General features: G+C 46.8%; 1 protein-coding gene across 3 annotated transcripts in view; it reads right to left on the bottom strand.

The window, feature by feature from the left end:
• Window positions 1-25,457, bottom strand: part of CAMKK2 (calcium/calmodulin dependent protein kinase kinase 2) — a 190,314-nt gene that overhangs the window by 34,464 nt on the left and 130,393 nt on the right. For all 3 annotated transcript variants that reach the window (XM_077461985.1, XM_077461983.1, XM_077461984.1), the window contains exons 9-10: window positions 9,522-9,610; window positions 6,972-7,171 (exon numbers count right to left, since the gene is read on the bottom strand). In XM_077461985.1, the coding sequence (XP_077318111.1) occupies window positions 6,972-7,171; window positions 9,522-9,610 (289 nt within the window). The remainder of the gene's footprint in view (window positions 1-6,971; window positions 7,172-9,521; window positions 9,611-25,457) is intronic.

Below are 25,457 nucleotides of genomic sequence, written 5' to 3'. Positions count from 1 at the left end.
GAGGAATGGATGGGCAACACAATAAACATTCATTAACAGGCCCAATGTAAACAGGAACTGTCTGGAAGGAAGCTGGCATGAGACGAGGCTGAAACATCCACCTGTTAGACATTACAGAACATGTGAACGAAAGACCAGGCACTAGTCTTAGGCTATGTTTCCACTATTGCGTCCCCAAAGTCGCGTAATTTTGCCGTGATTTTTTGCCTCGACTTGAAGCAATGCCTGTGTATTCTGGAGGTCTATGGACCTCAAGTCGCATCAAAGTGGGACCAAAGTAGTGCAGGGACTACTTTGAAGTCGCACAGATATGAACGGTACTTATTGGAAATCATGGGGTACGACTTGTCATGCGATTTTTGGTCCCACATCGCATGAAAACTCGCACTAGTGGAAACCTAGCCTTAGGGCTCACATAAACAGTCATTGATTTGCATTTGACATGCGTTTGGAATGCACACCAAATGCAGGTCAGCAAAATCCAACCGACTATAATTAACCTCTTGCCGACCAGCCGCCGTCATTATACTGTGGCAAGGTGATATGATACCGCAAATCGCCGTAGGTGTACATTAGTGTGTGATCTTGCTTTTGTGGGCGCACATGCTCCCATTTGCTAGCAAGGGAGCCAGTCAGCGGGTCCGGGCGGGCTCGATGTCCGCCGGCCACCAGCGATCGTTACCCGCAGTGACAGAACGGGGATCTGCCCACGTAAACAAGGCAAATCTCTGTTCTGACAGGGGAGATCAAACAAATCCTGTCTTTCTGCTAAGCAGGAAGATGGATCTGTGTGTTTCCCCAGTCACACAGTCCCCTATACAGTTAGAACAAACAGTGAGGGAAAACATTTAACCCCTTGATAGCCCCTGATGTTAACCCCTTCCAAGCCAGTGTCATTAATACAATAACAGTGCATACTTTTAGTACTGAATACTGTAATAAGGTCACTGGTTCCCAAAAAAGTGTCAAAAATGTCAGTTAGGTGTCCGATCTGTCTGCCGCAATGCAGTCCCGCCAAAAATTACTGATCGCCGCCATTACTAGTAAAATAAATAAATGATAAAAATGACATAAATCTATTCCCTATTTTGTAGACGCTATAACTTTTGCGCAAACCAATCAATATACACAACCTGTATTTGCGCAATAAACATCAACCTACCGTGCTTCACTATTAGTGCCTTCTTTTTATTTTTGGTGCATTTACCAACTCACGAATATTATGTTGGGGGAGATCTCCATTGGACCTTCTGTAAGTCGCCACTCCTGGCCAGCTTTACAGCTCGTATGACAACTAGACTGAAAAGCTAGGGGTCCATTTCATCCGGTGAGTAGGGACACATGAGGGGTGTGTGCCAAATCACGGAGAGGAAGTTTGGAGCATAAGGCCGCGTACACACGGGCGGACTGTTCGCCCAACCTTGTCCGCTGAACAGTGTTTGGGCGGACAGTCCGCTCGTGTGTGGGCTTTCAGCGGACAGTTTCAGCGGACAGTTGGACGGACAAAGTCTTTCGGAAATTCCGAAAAACTGTCCGCTGAAACTGTGTTTGAGCGAACAGTCCGCCCGTGTGTGGGCTTGTCCGCTGTACTTTCGAAATGAGCGGACTGTTCCCGCTCGGAAAGTCCGCCCATTTCGAGCGCGTGTACAGGTAGGCGGGGCCCGCGAAGGAGACGTCGCGGGCTCCGCCGCCTGGAATGGGCTTAAAGGGGAACCCCAACGCCGAAAAAAATCGGCGTGGGGGTTCCCCCAAAGTCCACACCAGACCCTTGTCCGAGCACGCTACCCGGCCGGCCAGGAAAGGGGGGCGAGCGAGCGCGCCCCCCCTCCTGAGCCGTACCAGGCCGCGTGCCCTCAACATGGGGGGGTGCCTTGGGGAAGGGGGGCCGCGCGGCCCCCCCACCCCAAAGCACCTTGTCCCCATGTTGATGAGGACAAGGGCCTCTTCCCGACAACCCTGGCCGTTGGTTGTCGGGGTCTGCGGGCGGGGGGCTTATCGGAATCCGGGAGCCCCCTTTAAGAAGGGGGCCCCCGGATACCGGCCCCCCACCCTATGTGAATGAGTATGGGGTACAATGTACCCCTACCCATTCACCTGTGAAATAAAGTACAAAAAAAAACACAACACAGGGGAAAAAATATTTTATTGCACAGCTCCGGGGGTCTTCCGTCTTCGGGGGTCTTCTCGCCGGACTCCTCCGCTATCTGTGTGTAGCTCTTTTACTAGCGGAGGAGTCCGGCTTTCTTCCTCCCCCGCCGCCGGCCTCTTCTCCCGACTTCGGGGGTCTTGTCCCCCTCTTCGGTTCTTCTGCCGGGCCACCGCGCCTTCTTGTAGCTCTTTTACAGGCGGTGGCCCGGTCTTCTGTCGCCGCTGTCGTCGTCGTCGCCGCCGCCGCCTTCCGTTCTTGTTCTTCTTCTTGTTCTTCTTCTTCTTCTCCTGGAGATGTTGACTCGACGATCTCTCCGGCCGGAATGCCAGGGACACGCTCCGCTGCCACTTATATAGTGACAATGGGGCGGTGTCACATGGTATATGTCACATGGGTTGGTCACATGGGTTGATGTCACATGGGGACTATGACATCGTAAGGGGGCGGGGTCACCATGTGACCAACCCATGTGACATATACCATGTGACACCGCCCCATTGTCACTATATAAGTGACCGCACAGCGCGGCTCTGGCATTCCGGCCGGAGAGATCGTCGAGTCAACATCTCCAGGAGAAGAAGAAGAAGAACAAGAAGAAGAACAAGAACGGCAGGCGGCGGCGGCGACGACGACAGCGGCGACAGAAGACCGGGCCACCGCCTGTAAAAGAGCTACAAGAAGGCGCGGTGGCCCGGCAGAAGAACCGAAGAGGGGGACAAGACCCCCGAAGTCGGGAGAAGAGGCCGGCGGCGGGGAGGAAGAAAGCCGGACTCCTCCGCTAGTAAAAGAGCTACACACAGATAGCGGAGGAGTCCGGCGAGAAGACCCCCGAAGACGGAAGACCCCCGGAGCTGTGCAATAAAATATTTTTTCCCCTGTGTTGTGTTTTTTTTTGTACTTTATTTCACAGGTGAATGGGTAGGGGTACATTGTACCCCATACTCATTCACATAGGGTGGGGGGCCGGTATCCGGGGGCCCCCTTCTTAAAGGGGGCTCCCGGATTCCGATAAGCCCCCCGCCCGCAGACCCCGACAACCAACGGCCAGGGTTGTCGGGAAGAGGCCCTTGTCCTCATCAACATGGGGACAAGGTGCTTTGGGGTGGGGGGGCCGCGCGGCCCCCCCCCTTCCCCAAGGCACCCCCCCATGTTGAGGGCACGCGGCCTGGTACGGCTCAGGAGGGGGGGCGCGCTCGCTCGCCCCCCTTTCCTGGCCGGCCGGGTAGCGTGCTCGGACAAGGGTCTAGTGTGGACTTTGGGGGAACCCCCACGCCGATTTTTTTTCGGCGTTGGGGTTCCCCTTTAAGCCCATTCCAGGCGGCGGAGCCCGCGACGTCTCCTTCGCGGGCCCCGCCTACCTGTACACGCGCTCGAAATGGGCGGATTTGCCTCCTCCTTACGTGGGCGAGTCCGTTCATTTCAAAAGTTGAGCGAACTGTTTGCCCAACCTTGTTCGTCAAACAGTCCGCTCGTGTGTGGGCAAGTCCGCTCATGCAAATTTTGAGCGGACTGTTTGCCGAAACTGTTTGACGAACAAGGTTGGGCAAACAGTCCGCGCGTGTGTACGCGGCCTAACTGTACTTGATTGGAGCACTCAGGCACCTTTACTTGGGACGTTTTGCAATATATCAACATGATTATTTGATTGATGGTTTTTTATTTTTACTGTTATTTTTGCAAGTTGTTTCAATGGCACGATCCATGCACTTTTGCGAGCACTGTAATTATTTTATTACATTCATTCAAGTGTATACCGCTTTATGTACAGCAGCTGCAATTATTATTATTATATCTGTTATTCCAATTTCTTTCACTTGTTTCATTTTCAGCGCAAGTATATTTATTTTTCACAGAGGCTGCATGTGACCTGCTTTGTGTTGCATTTCTTTGGACATAGCATTTCCTATTAGGTTGCATTTGAATTGCAGTCAAACATGCACTTTATTGTCAAATGTTGCTGCACTGACATCACCAATGAAAAAATTTCCATCAATCAGCATCTACATTGAGGCCGCGTACACACGCGGGGACTGTTCGCCCAACTTTGTCCGTCAAACAGTTTCGGCAAACAGTCCGCTCAAACTTAGCATGGACGGACATGGCCACACACGACGGACGAACAGTTTGCTGAAACCGTGCGCGATGACGTGAACGGCACGTACGACGGGACGAAAAATACGACGTCCTATACACTGCATTATAACTTTCGGCGTGTAAATCCTTTCTGAGCATGCGCGGAACTTAGTTTGACGAACAAGCCTACACACGAGCGGACTGTTCGCTGAAACAAGGTTTCAGCGGACAGTTTTTCAGAAATTCTGAAAAACCTTGTTCGTCAAACTGTCCGCTGAAAGCCCACACACGAGCGGACTGTCCGCCCAAACACTGTTCAGCGGACAAAGTTGGGCGAACAGTCCGCCCGTGTGTACGCGGCCTCAGTGTATTCTGACAGCAAGTGTTGCTGACAGAATAAGAGCCAGTTCACACAGGGGCAACTCAGATCCGACTTCAGGTCGCCCCTAGTCGCGCTACATGTAAAAATCAATGTAAGTGAATGAGAGCCATCTTAATGCACACTACTGAAGTCGCTCCGACCTCAGAAAAGGTTCCTGTACTACTTGTATCCGACTTGTAGGCGACTGGTACCCATTGATTTCAATGGAAGTCGCCTCCAAGTTGGATCTCCGTCTATATGGAGGCGACTCTCACAGAATTATCAGCTCTCGAGAGGGAACTCCAAGACAAATTTATTTTAAAAAATTGGTGTGGGTTCCCCCTCCGGGAGCATACCAGGCCCTTAGGTCTGGTATAGACTTTAAGGGGAACCCCCTACGCCAAAAAAACGGCGTGGGGGTCCCCCCCTCAGATCCATACCAGACCCTTATCCGAGCACGAAGCCTCGGCAGTCAGGAAGGGGGTGGGGACGAGCGAGCGCCCCCCCCCCCCCTGGACCATACCAGGCCGCGTGCCCTCAACATGGGGGAGTTGGTGCTTTGGGGAAGGGGGGCGCCCTGCGGCTCCCCCACCCCAAAGCACCTTGTCCCCATGTTGATGAGGACAAGGGCCTCTTCCCGACAACCCTGGCCATTGGTTGTTGGGGTCTGCGGGGGGCTTATCGGAATCCGGAAGCCCCCTTTAATAAGGGGGCCCCCAGATCCCGGCCCCCCCACCCTATGTGAATGAGTAAGGGGTACATCGTACCCCTACCCATTCACCTGGGGGAAAAATGTCAATAAAAACACAACACAAGTTTTAAAAGTCCTTTATTAAGCAGCTCCGTGGGGTCTTCTTCCGACGTCGGGGGGTCTTCTGACGACTTCTCCGCTCTGTTCGGCCTCTTCTCCCGGTGTCCGGCGTCTTCTCCCGAGCTCCTCCACTGTCTTCTTGCTGCTCTTTTACTAGCGGAGGAGCCCGGTCTCCTCCGCCCTCTGTCCTTTAAAACTTGTGTTGTGTTTTTTATTGACGTTTTTTCCCCAGGTGAATGGGTAGGGGTACGATGTACCCCTTACTCATTCACATAGGGTGGGGGGCCGGGATCTGGCAGCCCCCTTATTAAAGGGGGCTCCCGGATTCCAATAAGCCCCCCTGCTCGCAGACCCCGACAACCAACGGCCAGGGTTGTCGGGAAGAGGCCCTTGTCCTCATCAACATGGAGACAAGGTGCTTTGGGTGGGGGGGGCCGCAGGGCGCCCCCCTTCCCCAAAGCACCAACCCCCCCATGTTGAGGGCACGAGGCCTGGTACAGTCCAGGAGGGGGGGGGGGGGCGCTCGCTCGTCCCCACCCCCTTCCTGACAGGCCAGGCTTCGTGCTTTGATAAGGGTCTGGTATGGATCTGGGGGGACCCCCACACCGTTTTTTCGGTGTAGGGGTTCCCCTTAAAATCAAATTAATTTGGCGTGGAGTTCTCCCTTGAGAGCTCATTCTCTGATTGGCCACGGCAAAAGTCGCCTGGCCTGGGGCGACTTAAAGTCTTGTTGTAAGTCGCCTCAAGTCATGTTGACAAGTCGTGCCCAAGTTGCCTCCAAAAGTCACGTTGAAAGTCGTGTTGCCCCTGTGTGAACCAGCTCTAAAGCATTCTGGCAGGACGGATTCCTCCACCCACCATATTTGAGTGGCTGAATGAAAAAAAAAAATGTGTATGGTCAGCTTTACTCTTTGCTCCCAGCAAGAAAATTAATAATGTGTATGCACAGGGCAGCAGTAAACCTGTTCTTTTGCTCTGCATAGATAAAACCACAGGTTAATTTTTAAACACATGCATTCCTGTTTGACTGATGACATCACTAGACAGTTCTAATTTCTGTATTTTAAAGGAGAATTACAGCCAAAGCTTTTTTGACTGTACTTTTCCTGTGGATCACAGGAGTGCAGTTTGTTCTGTGACCTGTTTTTAGCAGGCAGTGGGCTGAAGTCCACTGTCTGCTGATGTCACAGAGCCAGTCCAGGCTTGGGAAGGATTGAACAATGAAGTCGGGATCCGCTCACATGCCTGGACCGACACCTGGCTCAGCCTCTCTTCAAACCTCCAAGATCCTGAGCCAGCTGCTCTCGCCCTCTCCACAGCCCAGTGCTCCAGTGAGTGTGGGGGGCAGAGCAGAGAACTGTTGACTGACAGGGAGCTGCAAGACCCAAGCGATCAGCAGTGTTTGATCGCTTGGTTCTCAGTGTTAGAGTCGGTGGGGGACAGATGAAAAAAATGGATTACCATACTTCTCTTTTAAATGTAATCAACACTGAACACCTATCACAAGTTGTATTTTACCTTTTTTACATCAATATACATAAATACACTTTATACAATACAATCAACTGGGGGTTTACCTTTCCAGAAAATATTTTTCGTGTTTCCGACAGGGTCTCAGGAGCCATGAAGGCTGGTGTTCCCACTGTGTTGGACAGAAAAGCATCTGTTCCTTCAAACTGATTGCTGACCCCAAAGTCAGCAATCTTGATGTGGCCATCTTCCCCCACTAAAAGATTGGAGGGCTTGACATCCCGGTGTATAATCCTCTGATAATGCACTGCAAAGACAGTACAATGTTATGGACTGGTCATGGCAACACCAACATGGAATTATAGTACTCAGCACTGAAGTCCGCTACAAACAGCACATGGGCATTATTATGTGCCTTGTAGATCATCTGCTAATCTCTGTGCATTACCAGGCTTGAGTTCTCAGTCTAGCTTCAGAATAGGTTTAAATTGCAACCTAGATTCTTAAATGTCTAGAAAGAAGCTATTTTTACTGTGTCAGCAGTAGCAGAATGCTGTAAATCAGTGACGCCATCCTGCCACTATTTAAAGAGCTATTAAAGCCTTACTCTGGATCAACTGTGGGTATAGGATTGGGTATATGGGATTGTTTATTTTATTTATTTTTATGGTTGAACTAGATGGACTTGTGTCATTTTTCAACCTAACCATGTAAAGGAAAATCTTTACTTGCTCAAGCTTCTTCTTCCGCTCGTCAGCACTCTTGGCTCCTATTCTTCTGTGTCTCGCTCAGAGCACCCCGTTTGCTAAGAAGGCATATGTGCAGGCTTGCTCCCAAGCTGGGCTGTGTGTGTCCGCAGACACACACAGAGTGACTCAGCCCCGCCCCCTCTTTACAGGATTTTATTGACAGCAGCAGGAGCCAATTGCTTCCACTGCTTCCTCTGTGCCTTCAAAGAGCAAGAGAGACAGCAGCAAAATGCTACTGTTAAGCACAGACCTGGATCGACAGAGAAACCAGGTAAATATTTAGGGGGGACTGGGGTCAAGCTGATACTGGAAGAATTTTCACCCTAATATAGTAATAGAATGTATCAAGGTAAAAAAACCTTAAAGTGGTTGTAAACCCTCTGGGACCACTTTAACCTACAGGTAAAGCCTAGATTAAGGCTTACCTGTAGGTGCAAGAAATATCGCCTCAACCTACACAGTTAAGGAGTTATTTTACAAAAACCGGGCACTGATGTCTATGGCGCACGCGTGCCGTAGACAACAGCGCAAGCGCACTGAGCATGCCGTTAGTGAAAGCTAACATGCCATCACTAACGGCTCCCGCGCGCATGCATGCGGGAGCCATTATGCTTTATCTTTGCAGGGAAACAAAGAGGAAGTAAACCCATCAGGGTTTACTTCCTCTTTAAGCCTTTATAACCACTTTAAGGAGTCTTTAATGCTAGGTTTTCCCTAGGAGATGACCACTTTTCTGATCAACCCATCTGCATTTGATCTGCTGTGTATTAAAGATCAACACTTCAAGCTAAGGATCGGCAACACTTAAAAGTATATGTCAACCTCAAAAGTAATCTTTTCTTTTTTTCTCCCTTTTGGTCTGCCGAAAATGCCATTGTAATTGTTTTGTTTTATATGTTCAGTAATTCACCCAAAAATATCTGTTAATGCTGCCTGAAACACAGTACTTTTCTGTGTCACATGCACTCTGCAGTGTTATCTAAAACAGTGTCATCAAGAAGTGCGGACTACAGAGCAACTTCCTTTTTTTTTATGGAGAAGAGCAAAGGAAGAGGTGTCCACAGTAGAAACTCAATTCCTTTCCTACAGTGACAATGCTGCATTTCTACGATTACAGTACAAAAAGTTAGCGTGGTCATCCTAGGGGATATGTCTTAGAGCATCTTCACACTGGTATGGTCCCGCCGCACTTTGGGCAAAAGCAGCTAACCCGTAGGTTTCGTTTGACATAAACTTCTATGATATCCCGTTGCATTCTTTCCAATAATTTTTATTAAAATTATCAAAAAGAACATGAAAGTACAAAACAGTACAACAACCTTTCTTTGGTCCTTCTCAGCGCACTAGTTACAAATTGTAAGTAACCTATTATGTGGTCAGGTAACAGCTGTAAGTTACATGAGTCCTAAACAATCAAAAACCATGTCCATGTAAGTATTATCAGGTAATAAACATGTCCCATGGTTTTGGTGCTGTTTTAGAAGGCACACCAAAGATGCAGCATGCAGGAGTTGAGGTGCCCTTTCTGAAAACGCAACAAAACTGTAGGAAATCATAGAAGTCTATGGAAAAGCACAGCTAACCCACACAAAAACTGTGGGTTAGCTGCGCTTTAGCAAAAAGCACATCGTAGCAGTGTGAAGCCTCCCTTCCGTGCAGAATCACCAGGTGAAAATAAAGGTGAGCAAAGGCAAAGAAAAAAAAAAAACAGAAAACTAATGCAGTTACCAAATCTAAGGGACTAGTAAATTGCAATATATTACATTTTTGTTCTTGGATTTGGTTTAGTTTTACACGGTATACACTCTGGAAAAAAACATACATAATAAAAAGAGTTTTCATTTCTCTAAGAAAGAGAAATAATATTATTAGAGTAATGAAGAGGCAAAAAAAATTTAAAAATCTTACAGTACTCAATTCCTCTAATCAGATCCTGGAAATAGAACCTTGCCTGGTCCTCTGTTAGTGGTTTTGTAGTTGGTATATCCATCACTGCCCTAGAACAAAAACACAAACATCATAGGGTATATAATACACAAAAGAAATGAACACACAGTATGGCAAATCTGAAACTGGGCTGAATTTTTCCTTTTTTTGTGCAAATGACATACTTAGGAGGCAGCAAGGACCAAAGTTTGACAAATTTCAGGCACAAGACAGGCAATGCACCTACGTTTTTCAATGTTTTTTTGCTGTTGTTATTAGAGCTGAACATACAGGGGGTATATAAAATAATCACCCCCCCCCCCCCCCCCCCCTTAAAATAATCACATTTTGTTGTTTTGTAGCCTGAAATGACAGACACAGTTTTTGTTGTATCCAGCTGTATTTACTTCTGGATTAAAAATCCTGCCCGTACGGACCTACAGCACTGCTTCCAGCTGGCCCGGTCTCTACGCCGTACAGACCTAATTCTTCCTTCTGCTACTTCAGTGACCATAAACTTATAACAGAATTGTTCAGCAGAATCTTCTGAACAATCCTATAGCTCTGATCAGCGGATGACAATCTCCTGAGCAGAGCTATTCCCCCCCACCAGCTGTTGCTGCCTCTGCCACTTGCCGCTGCTGCACCCGCCTTCACATACCCTGAATTTGATAAAATAACCCTCCATACTGACACTCTAATTCCCCCTACCCTCTTGCACCAATAACCCCCCCACTGATTTCCTGCAGCTGCCAGCTTCCCTCTGTGCGCTCCCGCTGGCCTTAGGTGCTGCAGGGAAGCCAAAGCAATATAAAACAAATAAATCCAGCACTAGGGGGGCTGTTCTGACCCCCTCCAGTCGCCCCCGTGCTCACCCGATCCAGGGAGCCCCCTCCGTGCTGTGCTGCTGAGGAAAGGGCGGGTGCGGGGGATTTGATGTGATAAACACGTGCTTACCACCCCTCTTCCTTTCTTTGGATGGACATAGTGAGTGATCAGTACTGATCGCTCCTATGTTCATTGACAACTGCAGAATAGTAAACAGTGTTTACAATGCTCCAGTTTTGTGAATGAATAGGAATCTCTCTATTCATTCAAATACAGTGCAGCACCCAGGTTGCAGAGAAAGGGACTGTCCTCAGAAAAAGAGACATCAGGTACCTGTTTAGACCCCCCCCCCCCCCCAAAAAAAAGTACAAATTATTGAAAAAACAAAACAAAACAAAAAACACCATAGTAAGGCCTTGTTCACACAGGGCATACTACTACACCCCTGCAAGGCTGTGTTTACCTGCTCAGTGATACACAAGTGTTCCGTGCATCCCTGTTCAGGCCATCCCAATAATGTAATTTGGGATGAAGTTTCTGCACCAACACAACCGTTGCTCCCAAATTGACATCCACGTGGGTCTGGGTGCATGTCCTCATGTATGAGCTCATACTGTCTGCATTCGGGATCGTGCACTCACATGGATTTCAGCCACTGCATTCTGACTGACACGAATGGGACTGCCTGCATGGGGATGCATGGAACACCTGGGCATCCCCATGTGGGTAACCACTGCCCTCCATAGGCATACACTTTAGTACCCCCTATATGAACCAGTCCTAGGAATTTAGCAGGAATTTTGTAAGTTATGTTGTGTTTGTGTGCACCAATAATGATTTTAGTGTCTTTTTTGTGAAAATAGCGCTTTGCTAAACATTTGCGCAACCATTGCAGGGCCTAAAAAAAATCAGTAGCACATTTTTTTCTATTGTACAGGTCATGTGTTTTCAGAGAATATATGGTTTGTGGGGTCTTTTACAAACTCTGAAACCTGCATGTGAAAAATTATGACCTCGCCATTTCATAAAAAGGTGCAATTTAAAATTTACAAATATTTTATATTTATTAACTCAATACAGTTTTAGCTTTTATATTTAGTAGAAATTTGGCAGAAATGTTGTAATTTTTGCCCAATCATTATCTGCTGTTTTTACCAAAAATATTGCTTTGATAAACATTTGCGCAAATATCGCGGGCCTAAAAAAAAAAAAAAAAAAATCAGTAGCAACTTATTTTTATTCTACTGGTCATGTGCTTTCAGAAAATGGGGGGTCTTTTACAAACTCTGAAAACTGTAAGCGAAAAATTACGACCTGCAGATTTTTAGAGAAAATTTTGGTTACGTTCGATTTTCACCATTTCTCAAAAAGGAGCAATTTCAAATTTTCAAATATTTGTTATTTTTTAACTGAATACAGGTTTAGCTTTTGTATTTGACAGGAATGTGGCAGGAATTTTGTAAAATTTGCTGTTTGTATGTGCTAATAATGATTTTATGGAAAATACTGTCTTGATAAACATTTGAGCAAATATCACAGGGCCTTAAAAATCAGTAGCAGCTTCTTTTATTCTACAGGTCATATGCTTTCAGAAAATATATGTTTGGGTTTTTTATAAACCCCGGAAGTTGTAAGTGAAAAATGAAAATCTTCAGATTTTTTGATAAATTTGGATATTTACATTTTTGTGTATGTTCGATTTTCACCATTTTCGCAAAAAAGTGCAATTTAAAATTTACAAATATTTGTTATTTATTAACTCAATACAGGTTAGCTTTTATATTTAGTGCGAAGTTTGTAAAATTTTCCATGTTTTTATATGCCAATAATGATTTTAGTGTATTTGTAATTAAAATATGGATTTGATAAACATTTGTGCAAATATTGCGGGGTCTTTAAAATCAGTAGCACATTGTTTTTATTCTACTGATCAGCTGTACTTTTATTGTTAACAGGGATCTGTCATCTGGAAATTTAGAGATTGCCAGTGCTGAGGTCTCCTTCCGAAAAAAAAAAAATTAGGCCGCGTACACACGCGCGGACTGTTCGCCCAACTTTGTCCGCTGAACAGTGTTTGGGCGGACAGTCCGCTCGTGTGTGGGCTTTCAGCGGACAGTTTCAGCGGACAGTTTGACGAACAAGGTTTTTCGGAAATTCCGTAAAACTGTCCGCTGAAACCTTGTTTGAGCGAACAGTCCGCCCGTGTGTAGGCTTGTTCGTCAAACTAAGTTCCGCGCATGCTCAGAAAGGATTTACACGCCGAAAGTTATAATGCAGTGTATAGGACGTCGTATTTTTCGTCCCGTCGTACGTGCCGTTCACGTCATCGCGCACGGTTTCAGCAAACTGTTCGTTCGTCGTGTGTGGCCATGTCCGTCCATGCTAATTTTGAGCGGACTGTTTGCCGAAACTGTTTGACGGACAAAGTTGGGCGAACAGTCCCCGCGTGTGTACGCGGCCTTAGAGTTGCCTAGCTTTATTGACAACTATAGCCCAGAACAAGTAATAAATAAGAAAATCTGACTTTCCTGAGCTGTATAATTCTTTCAAGTCAGTTGAGGAAAGCAATTTGGGTTGACAACTAGTCAAGTAGCAATTTCAGGATTTCAGCAGTAATAGCCCCTATATTTCTTTCATGAAAGTTTTATCACAAATCACAAAAAAAAAAAACCTTGAATTTCAGAAAAGCAATGAGTTGCATGAGATGATTTTCTAAGGGAAAAGATAAAGTCTTCTGTAGACAGAAGGAAGCATTTTGTTAGTCTCCCCTCCTCAATCACTCAATGGGACATGTTTAAAGATTATTTTACCTCAACATTTCATATTCTAGATATGTGTCTGGCGTACCATGTACATTTGTTAAAAAGTATCCTGTTTTCTTTGAGTTACTTCCTTTGTGTAAAATACCTGGTGATCCTGCCATGTCCCCTGCTTTCCTATCTCAAACTGACCACGCCAGGCATGAGAGCACATTCATCTCAGCAAGGTCAGTTTTCAGGTGGTGCTGGGAGCACAGCCTGCATGTTCTCTATTGGCCAAGACTTATGCCGACATAGCCTCTGCACAGCTTTTCACTGGGCAGATCAGTGTACTGCTTTCTCCTTGCCTCCAGTTGACACCCCCCCCCCCCCCTTCTATAGTCTTCATGCTCTCTAAGCCTCTTTATGCAGCTGAAAACAGAGGTCATGTGATCATTTATAGAAAAAGAAATCTGTCCCTGAGTTACGAACGCATTAAGAACTGTAGGTTTGTTCATAAGTGGAATTTGTTCATAAGTCGAAACACTGCTTGTAATGCCACGTACATACGATCAAACAATCTGTCGGAAAAGTCCGGCGGACTCAATCCGCCCGTGTGTGGGCTCCGGCAGACTTTTTTTTACCCAAAAAGTCCGGCGGACTTAGAAAGTAGTTTTGCATCAAAATTTGTCCGGCGGACAATACGGCCGTGTTTGTGCTAGTCCGCCGTACTTTTGAAATGAACAGGCTTTTCCCGCACGGAGAAAAGTCCATTCATTTTGAGCGCGGCTCCAGGTAGCCGGGACTAGCGAAGGAAGTCGATGTCGCTGCCTTTGGCGGCGAGATTGACACGTCGCTGGCCCGTCACCTGGTATGGACGTAAAGGGGAAGCCCTACGCTGAAGAAAAGGCGTGGGGGTCCCCCCTAGGTCCATATCAGACCCTTATCTGAGCACGCTACCCGGGCGGTCAGGAAAGGGGGCGGGGATGAGCGAGCCCCCCCCTCCTGAGCCATATCAACATGGGGGGGTAAGCGCGTGGCCCCCCCCCACCCCAAAGCACCTTGTCCCCATGTTGATGAGGACAAGGGCCTCTTCCCGACAACCCTGGCCGTTGGTTGTCGGGTTCTGCGGGCGGGGGGCTTATCGGAATCCGGGAGCCCTCTTTAATAAGGGGACCCCTAGATACCAGCCCCCACCCTATGTGAATAAGTACCGTGTACAATGTACCCCTACCCATTCACCTGTGAAAAAAATGTAAATAAAACAACACAAGGCTTTATAATCATTTATTGCACAGCTCCGGGGGTCTTCTTCCGCCTTGGGGGTCTTTTCGCCAAACTCCTCCGCTATCTTCTGCTCTTTTGCTAGCTCTTTTAATAGCGGAGGAGCCCGGCTTTCTTCTTCTTCTGACTTTGGGGGTCTTGTCCCCCTCTTCGGTTCTTCTTGCCAGGCCTCCGCTCCTTCACCCAGCTCTTTTACTGGCAGTGGCCCGGTCTTCTGTCGCCGCTGTCTTCGCCGCCTTCTGTTCTTCTCTTCTTGAGATGTTGCCTCGTCGCTGTCTCTGGCCGCAATGACAGGGACGTGGCGTGTGGCGACTTATATAGGGACATCGCCCGGTGATGTCCCCGCCCATTATGATGTCACAGTCCCAGCATCTTCTGGATGTACATTGTACTCCATACTCATTCACATAGGGTGGGGGGCCGGTATCTGGGGGACCCCTTATTAAAGGGGGCTCCCGGATTCCGATAAGCCCCCCGCCCGCAGACCCTGACAACCAGGGTTGTCGGGAAGAGGCCCTTGTCCTCATCAACATGGGGACAAGGTGCTTTGGGGTGGGGGTGCTGCAGGGACCCCCTTCCCCAAAGCACCCCCCATGTTGAGGGCACGCGGCCTGGTACGGCTTAGGAGGGGGGCGCTCGCTCGTCCCCACCCCTTTTCCTGACCGGCCGGGCTGCGTGCTCGGATAAGGGTCTGATATGGACTTTGTTGGGACCCCCACGCCGGTTTTTTGGGGTAGGGCTTCCCCTTTAAGTCCATACCAGGTGACAAGGCTAGCGACGTGTCAATCTTGCCGATGGAGGCGGCGACATTGACTTCCTTTGCTAGTTCCGTCTACCTGGAACCGCGTTCAAAATGAACAGACATTTCTCCGTGTGTGGGCAAGTCCGTTCATTTCAAAAGTCTGGCAGACTCCCACCATAATCCGGCGGACCTGTGTGTGTGGGCAGGTCCACTCATTCGGAAAGTCCAGCGGACCTCCGCTGCAAAGTCCGGCGGTTCGTCCGCCGGATAGTCCGATCGTGTGTACGTGGCATTAGATTGTCTAAGAAAGCACCAGTGTTGACTCTCCTAAAAGCTCCTTTCACAGACGTTTCGATCAAGTCCGCCTGTCAATTTTTCAGGAGCACCAGATTGGAACCTCCATTCTTCTCTATGGAGCACCGGGTGTAAAGGGACATGTGTCTGTTTACACCCGCTGACATCCAATCCAATCCACCAAAAAGAGACGGAAGGGGATCCGTTCCTCTTTTGTCCAGCGGATCGGATGGCAGTCAGGTGTAGATGGACAGGTGGTCCGTTTACATCCAACCGCCCATAGAGGAGAGCAGGCTGTGTCAGTGTCTGCTTTGCATAAGAGGTGCTGGCACGGACTTGTCACCCTGCTCAATGGGAATCGGCAAACAGATCCCCTGCTGAGCAAGCGATATGCAGCCGCAGTCCGCCCCATGTGAAAGGGGCCAAAGGCAGCAGCATAACCCAATGTACATGAATACTAGTGTGCCCCTTAATGTACGATTTAGAAAAGAAGATTTCTACATTTCCCACACTTCCTCTTCTGCTGATTTTCATCTTCTTGCTTAATGCAACATACCCAGACTAGTGCAGACACCACAGCAGTTGCTTATCGGTCACATTCCTAAGTCTGGAAAGAATGCTTTTATTTTTAACAGATAACCATTTGTAAAGCATTATTCTGACTGGTCAATTATGTCAGCCAGTATCCCCAACCTGGTGTATTTACATTCAGCTGCAGGCCAGGGATGCATCATTGGTTGGTAGGACACTGGCTTTCTAACAACCAACTGGGGAGGCCTGAATACCCACCTGGCAAATGTTCACTTTTGGTAGGGGCAAACCTACATGGACAGCGTTACAAAAATCTAACATAGGTTCAAACCTTTTTAGCTGGGATTAACATTATTCTATCCGCTATTAACGAAAATATTTTATGAGATGCCTTGCAAAGGTTAGTTGCATTGAGTTTTTTGAGTAACATTTAAAAGAAAAATGTACTAAGTTTTTAGCTTTGTCCTCCTCCTTTAAGGATCTGTGATGTTCCTCTACCAATCTTGACTCCACGCTTCTCAATTCACATGTTGGGTTATATATTTCTTGTTTGTTTTTTTATATAGTAGTACAAAAACAGTCAAGGTTTTGAAGTCGAATTTAAAGTACAAAGTTATCAATATCCATACGAATAAGTAATTTGAGAGCACCACCAGGTTTAGAGTAAACAGAAAATAACAGAAAGTAGCTATGTAGACAATGGGATTAGGGGAACCCTAGAATATAGTTGGGGAAGGGGATTGAAGAGAATGAGTAGTTGCTGTGTAAATGAGGATATCTGAAGGTCAGGAGGGGAGTGCTGGAAAATCGTTAAGGTTGTATTTTATTAAAAGAAGCAATAGAAATGGATTGACATAGGGGAATTTAGACTGGTGTTCGTAGTGGGAACCAGTGCTTCATACTTTTTTATTGGTCAAATGTCATTTTATTATTTTAGGCTATAGACACTTTGGTTCAATAACTAAAGTAGAACTAAAAGCATTTTTTTTTTCATTTAAGATAAGGGAGGGTTATAAAAGCCCTGTCCTGTTTTTTTTGTTACCATGTGTTCCATTGGGGAGATTTCCCTTCATTTCCTGTCCCCTAGTCAAACATAATTTATAGATAACGGTAAACAATTTGAGGGTGAACCTCCCTAACTAGGGCACAGACATCAATAAAATCCTGCCAAATGTTTAATCCCTCCCCCCTCCATTCAAAACAAAGAAAAAAAGTTTTGCTTTTAGTTATACTTAAAGTGGTTGTAAACGTCTGACATGAAATATGAACAAAGAATATCCCTCTATAGTTTGTACTTGTCTCAATCCAGAGCACTAGGTTTAATTTCTCTCCGCTATCAGCAAGAGTCATCTCTGATGAGTTTTTCTGAAACCAAGCGAAAAAAGGGGACGGGAGGCACAGCAGGGGTGTGTTCCTTCCCTCCAATCAGCTCTCAGAGCTCACCCTCACTGATATATAATGGAAAATTGTATCATACTTACCGTCATTTTACTTTCCTGGTGCTAATCCATGGCAGCATACATGTGATAGAGCTCCGCCTCTACTCCGCCTTTAGGACTAGTAAATAGCATAAATTAAAGGGTATTGTCCCTCCCCAAATATTCTTTGTAATATAGAATACCGAGGGTGGGAGCATATGCTGCCATGGATTGGCACCAGGAAAAGAAAATTACGGTAAGTATGATACAATTTTCCATTTTACTGGTGCCTCCATGGCAGCATATATGTGATAAATAACTAGCTCATACGGGTTGGTTTAATGCTTTAACAAACAATTTCAATCAGATACAGACATAGCAGCACAAAGTTTTCTTCTCCCGAACTCTACAGTCACAAGAGCTCCGGGATCAACACGATAGTGTTTAAGGAACGTGTGTCGAGTAGACCGAGTGGCGGCCCTGCATACTGTTTCCAAAGAAACATTTGCCCTCGCTGCCCAAGAAGCGGATACCGCTCTTGTTGAATGAGCATTCACCTGAGCCGGAGGTTCCAAGTTCTTCACCCTGTACGTTTTCTGAATTAGCTTGACAACCCAGGATGCCAAGATTCTGGTAGAAGCTTCCTTTCCTCTATTCTTGTCCCATGGGATGATGAATAATCTTTCAAAGTTCCTGAAACTTACTGTGGCTTCGAAATAGGCCCTGAGGACTTTGGATATGTCCAACTCGTGACAGGAGTTTGATTCTGAGTCCATGAAAACTGGTAACGCCCATGGTTCTGAAAGGTTTGCCGTTGAGGTGACCTTGGGTGTGAATCCTCCAACAGGGCGAAGTTATACCCTATCTGGGAAAAAGTATATATGTTCATCCCCGATGCCCAGAGAGTGGAGTTCCGAAATCCTCCTGCCGGATGTAATAGCCAACAGAAAAGTTGTTTTTAAAGTTAAGTTCCAAACTGAGACTTGTTCAACCGGAACAAACGGATGAGTGGATAGGACTTCCAATATTAGAGGAAGATCCCATTTTGGGAAGGAAGGTGTGAATGGAGGACGCTTCTTTAATACTCCCCTGAGGAACGTAAACACTAGAGGGTATTCTGCTGACCTGGTGTTAGTTGCTGCAGAAATTGCGGACATTTGTACCTTGAGGGAACCCTGGCCGAGCCTCAAATCCTTTTCCTTTGTCGTAGGATAAGAACTTGTCCCAAATCCTTGCATAGATTGTGTTGGTTGTAGGTTTTCTGGCTTTCAACAGGATGTATATGACCTTTTGGGAACGGCCCAACAATTCAAACCTCCTCCTTTCAACTTAAATACATGAAGATCCAGCTTCTATGGGTCTAGATGGGCCAGCCTGCCCTGGGTCAACAAGTGTGGGAATGGAGGAATTCTGATCAGAGAATCCCCACTGAGGTGCATGGCTAGAGGAAACCAAGGTCTCTTCGGCCAATAGGGTAGCACTGCTAGCACTTGGACTGGTTCATTCATGAGTCTGAGGAGAAACCTTGATATGAGTGGGCGAGGAGGAAAAGCGTAAGCTGTCTTGAAGGTCCAAGGACAAGATAGTGCATCTACTCCCTCCGCTTGTGGATGTGGAAGGCGAGAGAAGAATCTCCTGAGTTTGCAATTCTCCTGCGTAGCAAAGAAATTCACTTGTGGAGTCTGCCATAGATTGGAGATCTGGATAAACACATGGGGATGGAGAGACCACTCGTTGTTGTCCTCAAACCTCCTTGATAAGACATCTGCCTCTGTGTTCATCTTGCCTGGGAGATATATTGCCCTGTGGTCTACCAGGTTCCTCTCTGCCCAAAGCATAACAGGTTCCACTTTCCTCAGAAGTGTCTTGCTGTGGGTGCCCCCTTGTTTCTGAAGGTATGAGACTGCAGCCTTGTTGTCCAAATGCAGACGTACTCTCTGTCCTTTGACCTGAGATGCAAAAGAGGTTAAGGCTAGAAATGCTGCCCTCATTTCTAGGACGTTGGACACTATCCCTCTGGTGGGAAAGGACCATCTTCGCTGAATCTGGAATTCTCTGCAATGGGCACCCCACCACTGGCCACTCGTATCTGAAGTAATTGTGGTCCATAAGTGGGAACCCAAATGATGGGACCGGGAGAGATTCTCTGGATTCATCCATCAGTGTAGACACCTGCTCATTAGCGTTGTCTGGGAAAGATGTTGCAGTTTCCATTGTATTAAGAATCCCATCTGGAAGTGTCTCAGGTGCCAGTGAGACCATGGAACTAGGAGGTATGCGCAAGGACATTGTACCAATAAGGCTCACACACTGTGAGGCCGATAGATGGGACCTCTGTATGATCTTGGATACCTTCTAAATGATGCCCTTCATCTTTATTTGGGGTAAAGAAACTGTGCCTAGGTTTGTATCGAACATTGCTCCTAGGTAAATCATCTGTTGTGTTGGAACTAATTGGCTCTTTAGATGGTCCACCAGCTACCTGAACTCTGACATGACTGAAGAAGAATCTCTCTGTGGACTATAAGCTGGCTTGGGTTGTTTGACAGCAAGAGGATATCGTCCAGGTAGTGATAAATTCTTAATCCCCTCTCTCTCAGAGGGGCCAAGACAGATATCAACACTTTTGTGAACACCCGTGGGGAGGTGCACAGTCCGAAAGGTAGAACCTGAAATTGCAGGTGGACATGATCCACTGCAAATCTTAAATATTTTTGGAAGGATGGTAGAATAGGGAAGTGGAGGTAAGCATCCTGCAGGTCTATCAATATTAACCAATCTCCTGGTTGTATGGTTTGGATAATTCTTTCTGGCTCTCAAAAAAGAAGTCTGGGTGCCTCTCCACGATTTCTTGTTGCCCCTAAAAGGGCGAGACTGCTTGAAGTCTCTAGAATTTGATTGCCGGAATCGGGATAAATAGGCCTTTGTTCTCCAGACCTTCCTGTCCTGAGGAAGTAAGCCAGATTTGCCCCCTGTTACTCTGGAGATAGCTTTGTCGAGTTTCTCTGCAAACAAAGATTTTCCATCAAAGGGAATCTTGTACCAATTCTGCATTGAGGCTAGATTGGCTGTCCGAGGTTTTAGCCCTAAGGCCCGCTTTGCCACCACCGAGTGCAGCATTGAATTGGCTGAACAACAGATTGTGTCAACCCCAGCTTCTCGTACGAAATCAGCCACCAATTTAAGCTCCTCCAGGATTGTCTCAACATTTTCCATCCAAGACCTGATGGCATTGGAAACAGATGCCAGAGCAATGGCTGGTCTGCAAGCCGCCCCTCCGCTAGATAGCTCCTTTTGAGGTCTAGATCAATACGTCTATATAGGGGATCCTTGAAAGACATTGAATCCTCCATTGGCAATGTTCCATTTTTCGCCAGACGCACTACAGCCGCATCAACCACCGTCATTAAGCTTAAGGACTGAGTATCAGAGTCTGCCAGAGGATACAGTTTGGTTAAATGGGCTAGAGAAAATTTTGTCGGTTTTGTTCCACTCATCCTCTATGATCTCCCTGATCTCCCCTATTAATGGGAAGATTTGCTTTCTTTTGAAGAATGGGAAATAGGTCTTTGATTTTTGAGGAGGCTCTTCCAGGTTTTTCTAGGCAATGGCGCTCCTTACCACTTGTACAAATGGTCTTGTCTGGCTTGCGAAACCAGGGACACGTTTTGTCCCTCAGCAGGCACCTTGTCAGACTGGGAACGCTTACCTGCCGACCCGGGTGGGCAAAAGAGCCGCTTCTGAGCGGAAAAAGAGGGCCCTTGCATACAGCGTGACTCCTTACCCTTCCTGGATTGGGGAGCAACGTGCTCTTCCCACTGGTAACATTCTTAATAATGTTATCCAGCGAGGCTCCAAATAGCCTCTCACCTTCGAAGGGCAAATCCGCCAGTGCTTTCGTAGATGCCTGGTCCGCAGACCAGCATTTCAGCCTAATCAGGCGCCGTAGCACTACTGCTGATACTGATGCTCTAGAGAGCAGGGGGACCGTATCCAGGGCCGCATCGCAGACATACTTAAGGCCATGCACCAACTGGTCTGGCAGTTCCACGCAGACCGGGGAAGCCTGTTGCTTCTCCAATTCATTAACAATTTTGCCCATTCAGTAAGCATCTGCAACATCAAGGCCATAGCCAATACTGGTCGTAATGCTGACCCCACCACCGTAAACATGGACCGGGCCACTGCCTCGACCTTCCTGTCGGCAGGGTCCTTGAAAGCAGGAGTCCCTTCTACCGGAATCGTGGTTACCTTATTCAAACTGGATACCGGGGGGTCAATGACCAGAGGAGATGCCCATATTTTCAGGAGACTCTCCTCAAAAGGGTAACATACCGCCATTCTTCTCGGGACTGAAAAGGCCGTTGCGGGCTTCCCCATTCCTTGTGAATGAACTTATCAAAATAAGTTAAATACGGAAACACCTTAGGAGTGCGGGCCAGTTTTCGGGACCCAAAAGGGACCGACACTTCAGTAGATGTCCCTACCGTATCCTGTATCTTCAGGGTATCCCGCACCACTGTAATAAGTGCTCCTACTAGCGCTTTTTCATGTGCTAACCCAGACACGGATTTATCCTCACTGTCCGAACGGTCCTGGTACGCATCCTCTGACACGTCAGAGCAGGTGCCGCCAGTCACAGCGGGGCCCAAGTCTGAATCAGAGCTCTCCCCCGAAGACGGTGGGGGGAGGGGGTGTTTTTTACCCCCCTTGTGTCTGCGTGTCACTTCCACCCTGGCAACAAAGGACTCTAGGACCGTCGACAAAGCGTCTATAGGCACCGCAGGTGAGCCGGTTGCAATAACAGGGATGTCTGGGGAAGAAGCACCAGCTTCTGATGCCATGCTGACCCACACTCGCCTGTCACCACTTAGGGACCTAAGGCAAGGTACACAAAAGCCCACCCTCCTAGCTGCCACAGTCTGAGGGGCCCCCGCAGGACTCACCACCCTGACCCAGGTACTGCACTGTGCAGCCGCCGTCCACTCTCCCCTGTGTCAGCCACGAGGTGTTCTGTGTAAAAATTGCGGCACTGTTCTAGAAGCAAACAGTCACCCAGCACTAGAGATAAACCAAGCTGAGGCTACAAGAAAATGGCCACCCGCCATTTTATCAAAAAACCATCTGAGATGCCAAGAAAATGGCCACCGAACCTTCTAGAAAATGGCAGACAGTTATATACTGACTAAGGCTACAGGAATATGGCCGCGGCCTCAACACCCAGCACAGCCCCCCGCCAAGGCCCGGAGCCCCCCAGCCAGGTACGTGCACCGCACTTCATGCCCAGTCACACAGCGGCCCATAGCATGTGGAGGAGGAAAAGAGGAACAGGGAGAGAAGAAAGGGATAGTGAGAGACCCCCAGGCAATGCCCAGCTATTCTGTCCTGCCGAGACAGGTGAAGCCGTACTTACCCCTCCTGCCGGGACTGCTGGACGACTTCCACCACAGACCCACACCCGAGCAGTATGGGGTGGCTGTCAGCCACGGCACACTGTGACACAGACAGCAGTAGCCCTGTCATATGTGTGCCCGGAGCATATAGCTGCCGACAGTCCCTGGACCAGAATGGGGCATGTCGTGGCCAACCCAGTGCGTAGCTAGGGTCTATATGTCAGACAGCAACTGGGTCTGGCGAGTTTGCACTCTTTGTGCTTTGGTGGATTCAAGACACTGTGGTGTGCCAAAATCTGCCCCCAACCAATCAGGTAAGGCGGAGTAAGATGTTTAGTTGGGGCGGATTTTGGCATGCTTTACTGTAATTAAGCACTAGGAACTTGGTCTGGTTCGGCCTTTCCCTTGTTGAGGACCACTGAGCGTTGGAAGCGTTTGGCTGTTTTTTTCTTGCTGATCACTATTGTTTTTATATATATATATATATATATATATATATATATATATATATATATATATATATATATATATATATATATATATATATATATATATACACTTTCATCATTTATATATTGGTTGAGGGACTATGTATGGGATTTAAATTTCACATGTAGCATAGCAAATTTTATGCACTGCATTTTTCTTTGCAAATAGAGAGGTTGAATCTCCCTCATGAAGACACAGACAGCAATAAACAGCTGAAAGGTGTTCTAATCCCTCTCCACTCTTTCCAAAACAAAAACAAAAAAACAAGTTAATATAAATCTGCTATTGCATCTAACACTTCCCTACAGTTTGACAATGCTGCTGTCCAAAGGTGGCACCTCCAGTGGAGTAAAGTCACTCTACAACAGGAAGCCTAAAAAATAAAACTAATGCGGCCACCACATTAAGGTTGGGTTCACACTAGCTGCTACTGCAGCTCGCAGCATGCGGTCCGTTGCGTCCCTAGTCCCTGTTTCAGGGCTGAATCAGGTCTGAATTTGTGACCGAATTCGGCCCTGAAACAGAGCCAAAGACGCACAGGACCCTTTTCCAGTACGGACTGTGGCAATCGGTGTGTAATCCGGCTCCATTAAGAGCTGGTCACTCTCCTGTCATGCGAATTGGATGCAGCAAAAACCACATCCAATTTGCATAAGCGTGAACCCAGCCTAAAGGATTGGTATACTGCAATATAATAAATGTGCTTTCAGAATCAGGCTGCACTCTGCCAAGCAAAATGAGAAAACAAAAAGAACCCAAATGCATACAGAAACCCATTCCATACAAAAAAATAAAATAAAAAATACATAATCCTATTTTATCAATTCTGATGTATTCCAAATAATAATAATAATAATTAAAAAAAAAAGAGTTGGGTGTTTTTTTTTTGTTTTTTACTATCTAATTTTTTTGAAGAAATGTTCCTTTTAAAGAAGCTTATTCAACAGTGTCCATACATGTCATTCTCTATTTTAGGTTTTGTGAAAACAATTCCATTGCAGCTGTTCTTCTTAGAATAATATATTATACACAAACACCATTAGAACATAACTTGGCACTGCAGAGGTTAAAGGAAGTTTTTCTATGCCCGCTATCTGTGCTGCTGTCATGGTAACAGTCACCACTAACTAAACAGATAGATCTGGTGACAGCTGTAATGTGTAGAAGTGAAATCTGCAGTGCATTCACTACATAACTCATAACACTTAATGCATCTATTCTGTTTTATGGATATAAACCACATAATAGTTTTATAAGTGGAAAATCTCTGGTGATCTGCACATAGCCATAGCTTTTTATTCTGCCTGAAATGACATATGAAAAGTAGAAAACTGCATTTATTAAATACACAGATTTCCTATTCCTGACCGGCCCCAAACAGGAGCTCTGAGTAAGGCTTTCTGGGCCCAGAGTGGCAATCTGGCAATTTTGGTATTGGCCTGAAGAGCTACAATGGCTGAGAGTGAATGAGCAGGCAAATGCCTTTCTGGACTCCTCACTGTGAATCAGGCCCATTTCAAGATTTGGGGAACTAGGGTAAATTCAATAAAGCAAGTGTGCTACTTCTCTGGCAGTACAGCCAATTAAAAAGACCTGCACCAGATTCAGAAAAGCCCTGCCACCAGTTGCGGCAGCTTTCCTGAAATGTGCAACAGATTCAGGTAGTTCTTAGTAGTGACACTTTTATAAGATGGGGCTAAGGCTGCACCAAATTCAAAAAATAATTACATCCAGTTTATAGACAAACTGGAGATAATTAAGACCAACTCTAAATTGGGGTACAGAGACAGATAAAGTGTCTGTCTCTGTACACTGCATATTAGGCCGGAATTTTTTCCACCACTACCCCCTTCCCACCTGTCACTGGTTGTTAAAGCGGAGGTCCGCCCATCCTTGCAAAAATTAAAAGCCAGCAACTTCGCATACTGCAGCTGCTGACTTTTAATAATAGGACACTAAAGGCCCATATGGACTTTTTGACAACAAACATGCAAATTAGCTGTTTTAAGGCAACATCCAACTGCTTATGCTCCATCGGACAAACTTTTCTCGGTTTTCATCTGACTTTTTTTGGCTGTGTGAACGGACAAACTTTCTGGCAACAAAAGTCCGATGGAGCAAAGTCCGATCATGTGTACAGAAAACCATAGGACTTTTGTACAAAGTACAAACTAGCATGCTCAGAACCAATGCAAAAGATC

The sequence above is a fragment of the Lithobates pipiens genome, unplaced genomic scaffold, assembly GCF_037356315.1.
Source record: "Lithobates pipiens isolate NorthernLeopardFrog02 unplaced genomic scaffold, aLitPip1_a1.2 Scaffold_3, whole genome shotgun sequence".
In the NCBI taxonomy this organism is placed as follows: domain Eukaryota; kingdom Metazoa; phylum Chordata; class Amphibia; order Anura; family Ranidae; genus Lithobates; species Lithobates pipiens.
Note: the sequence above shows the minus strand (reverse complement) of the source record. Positions and strands in the feature narration are given on the sequence as shown.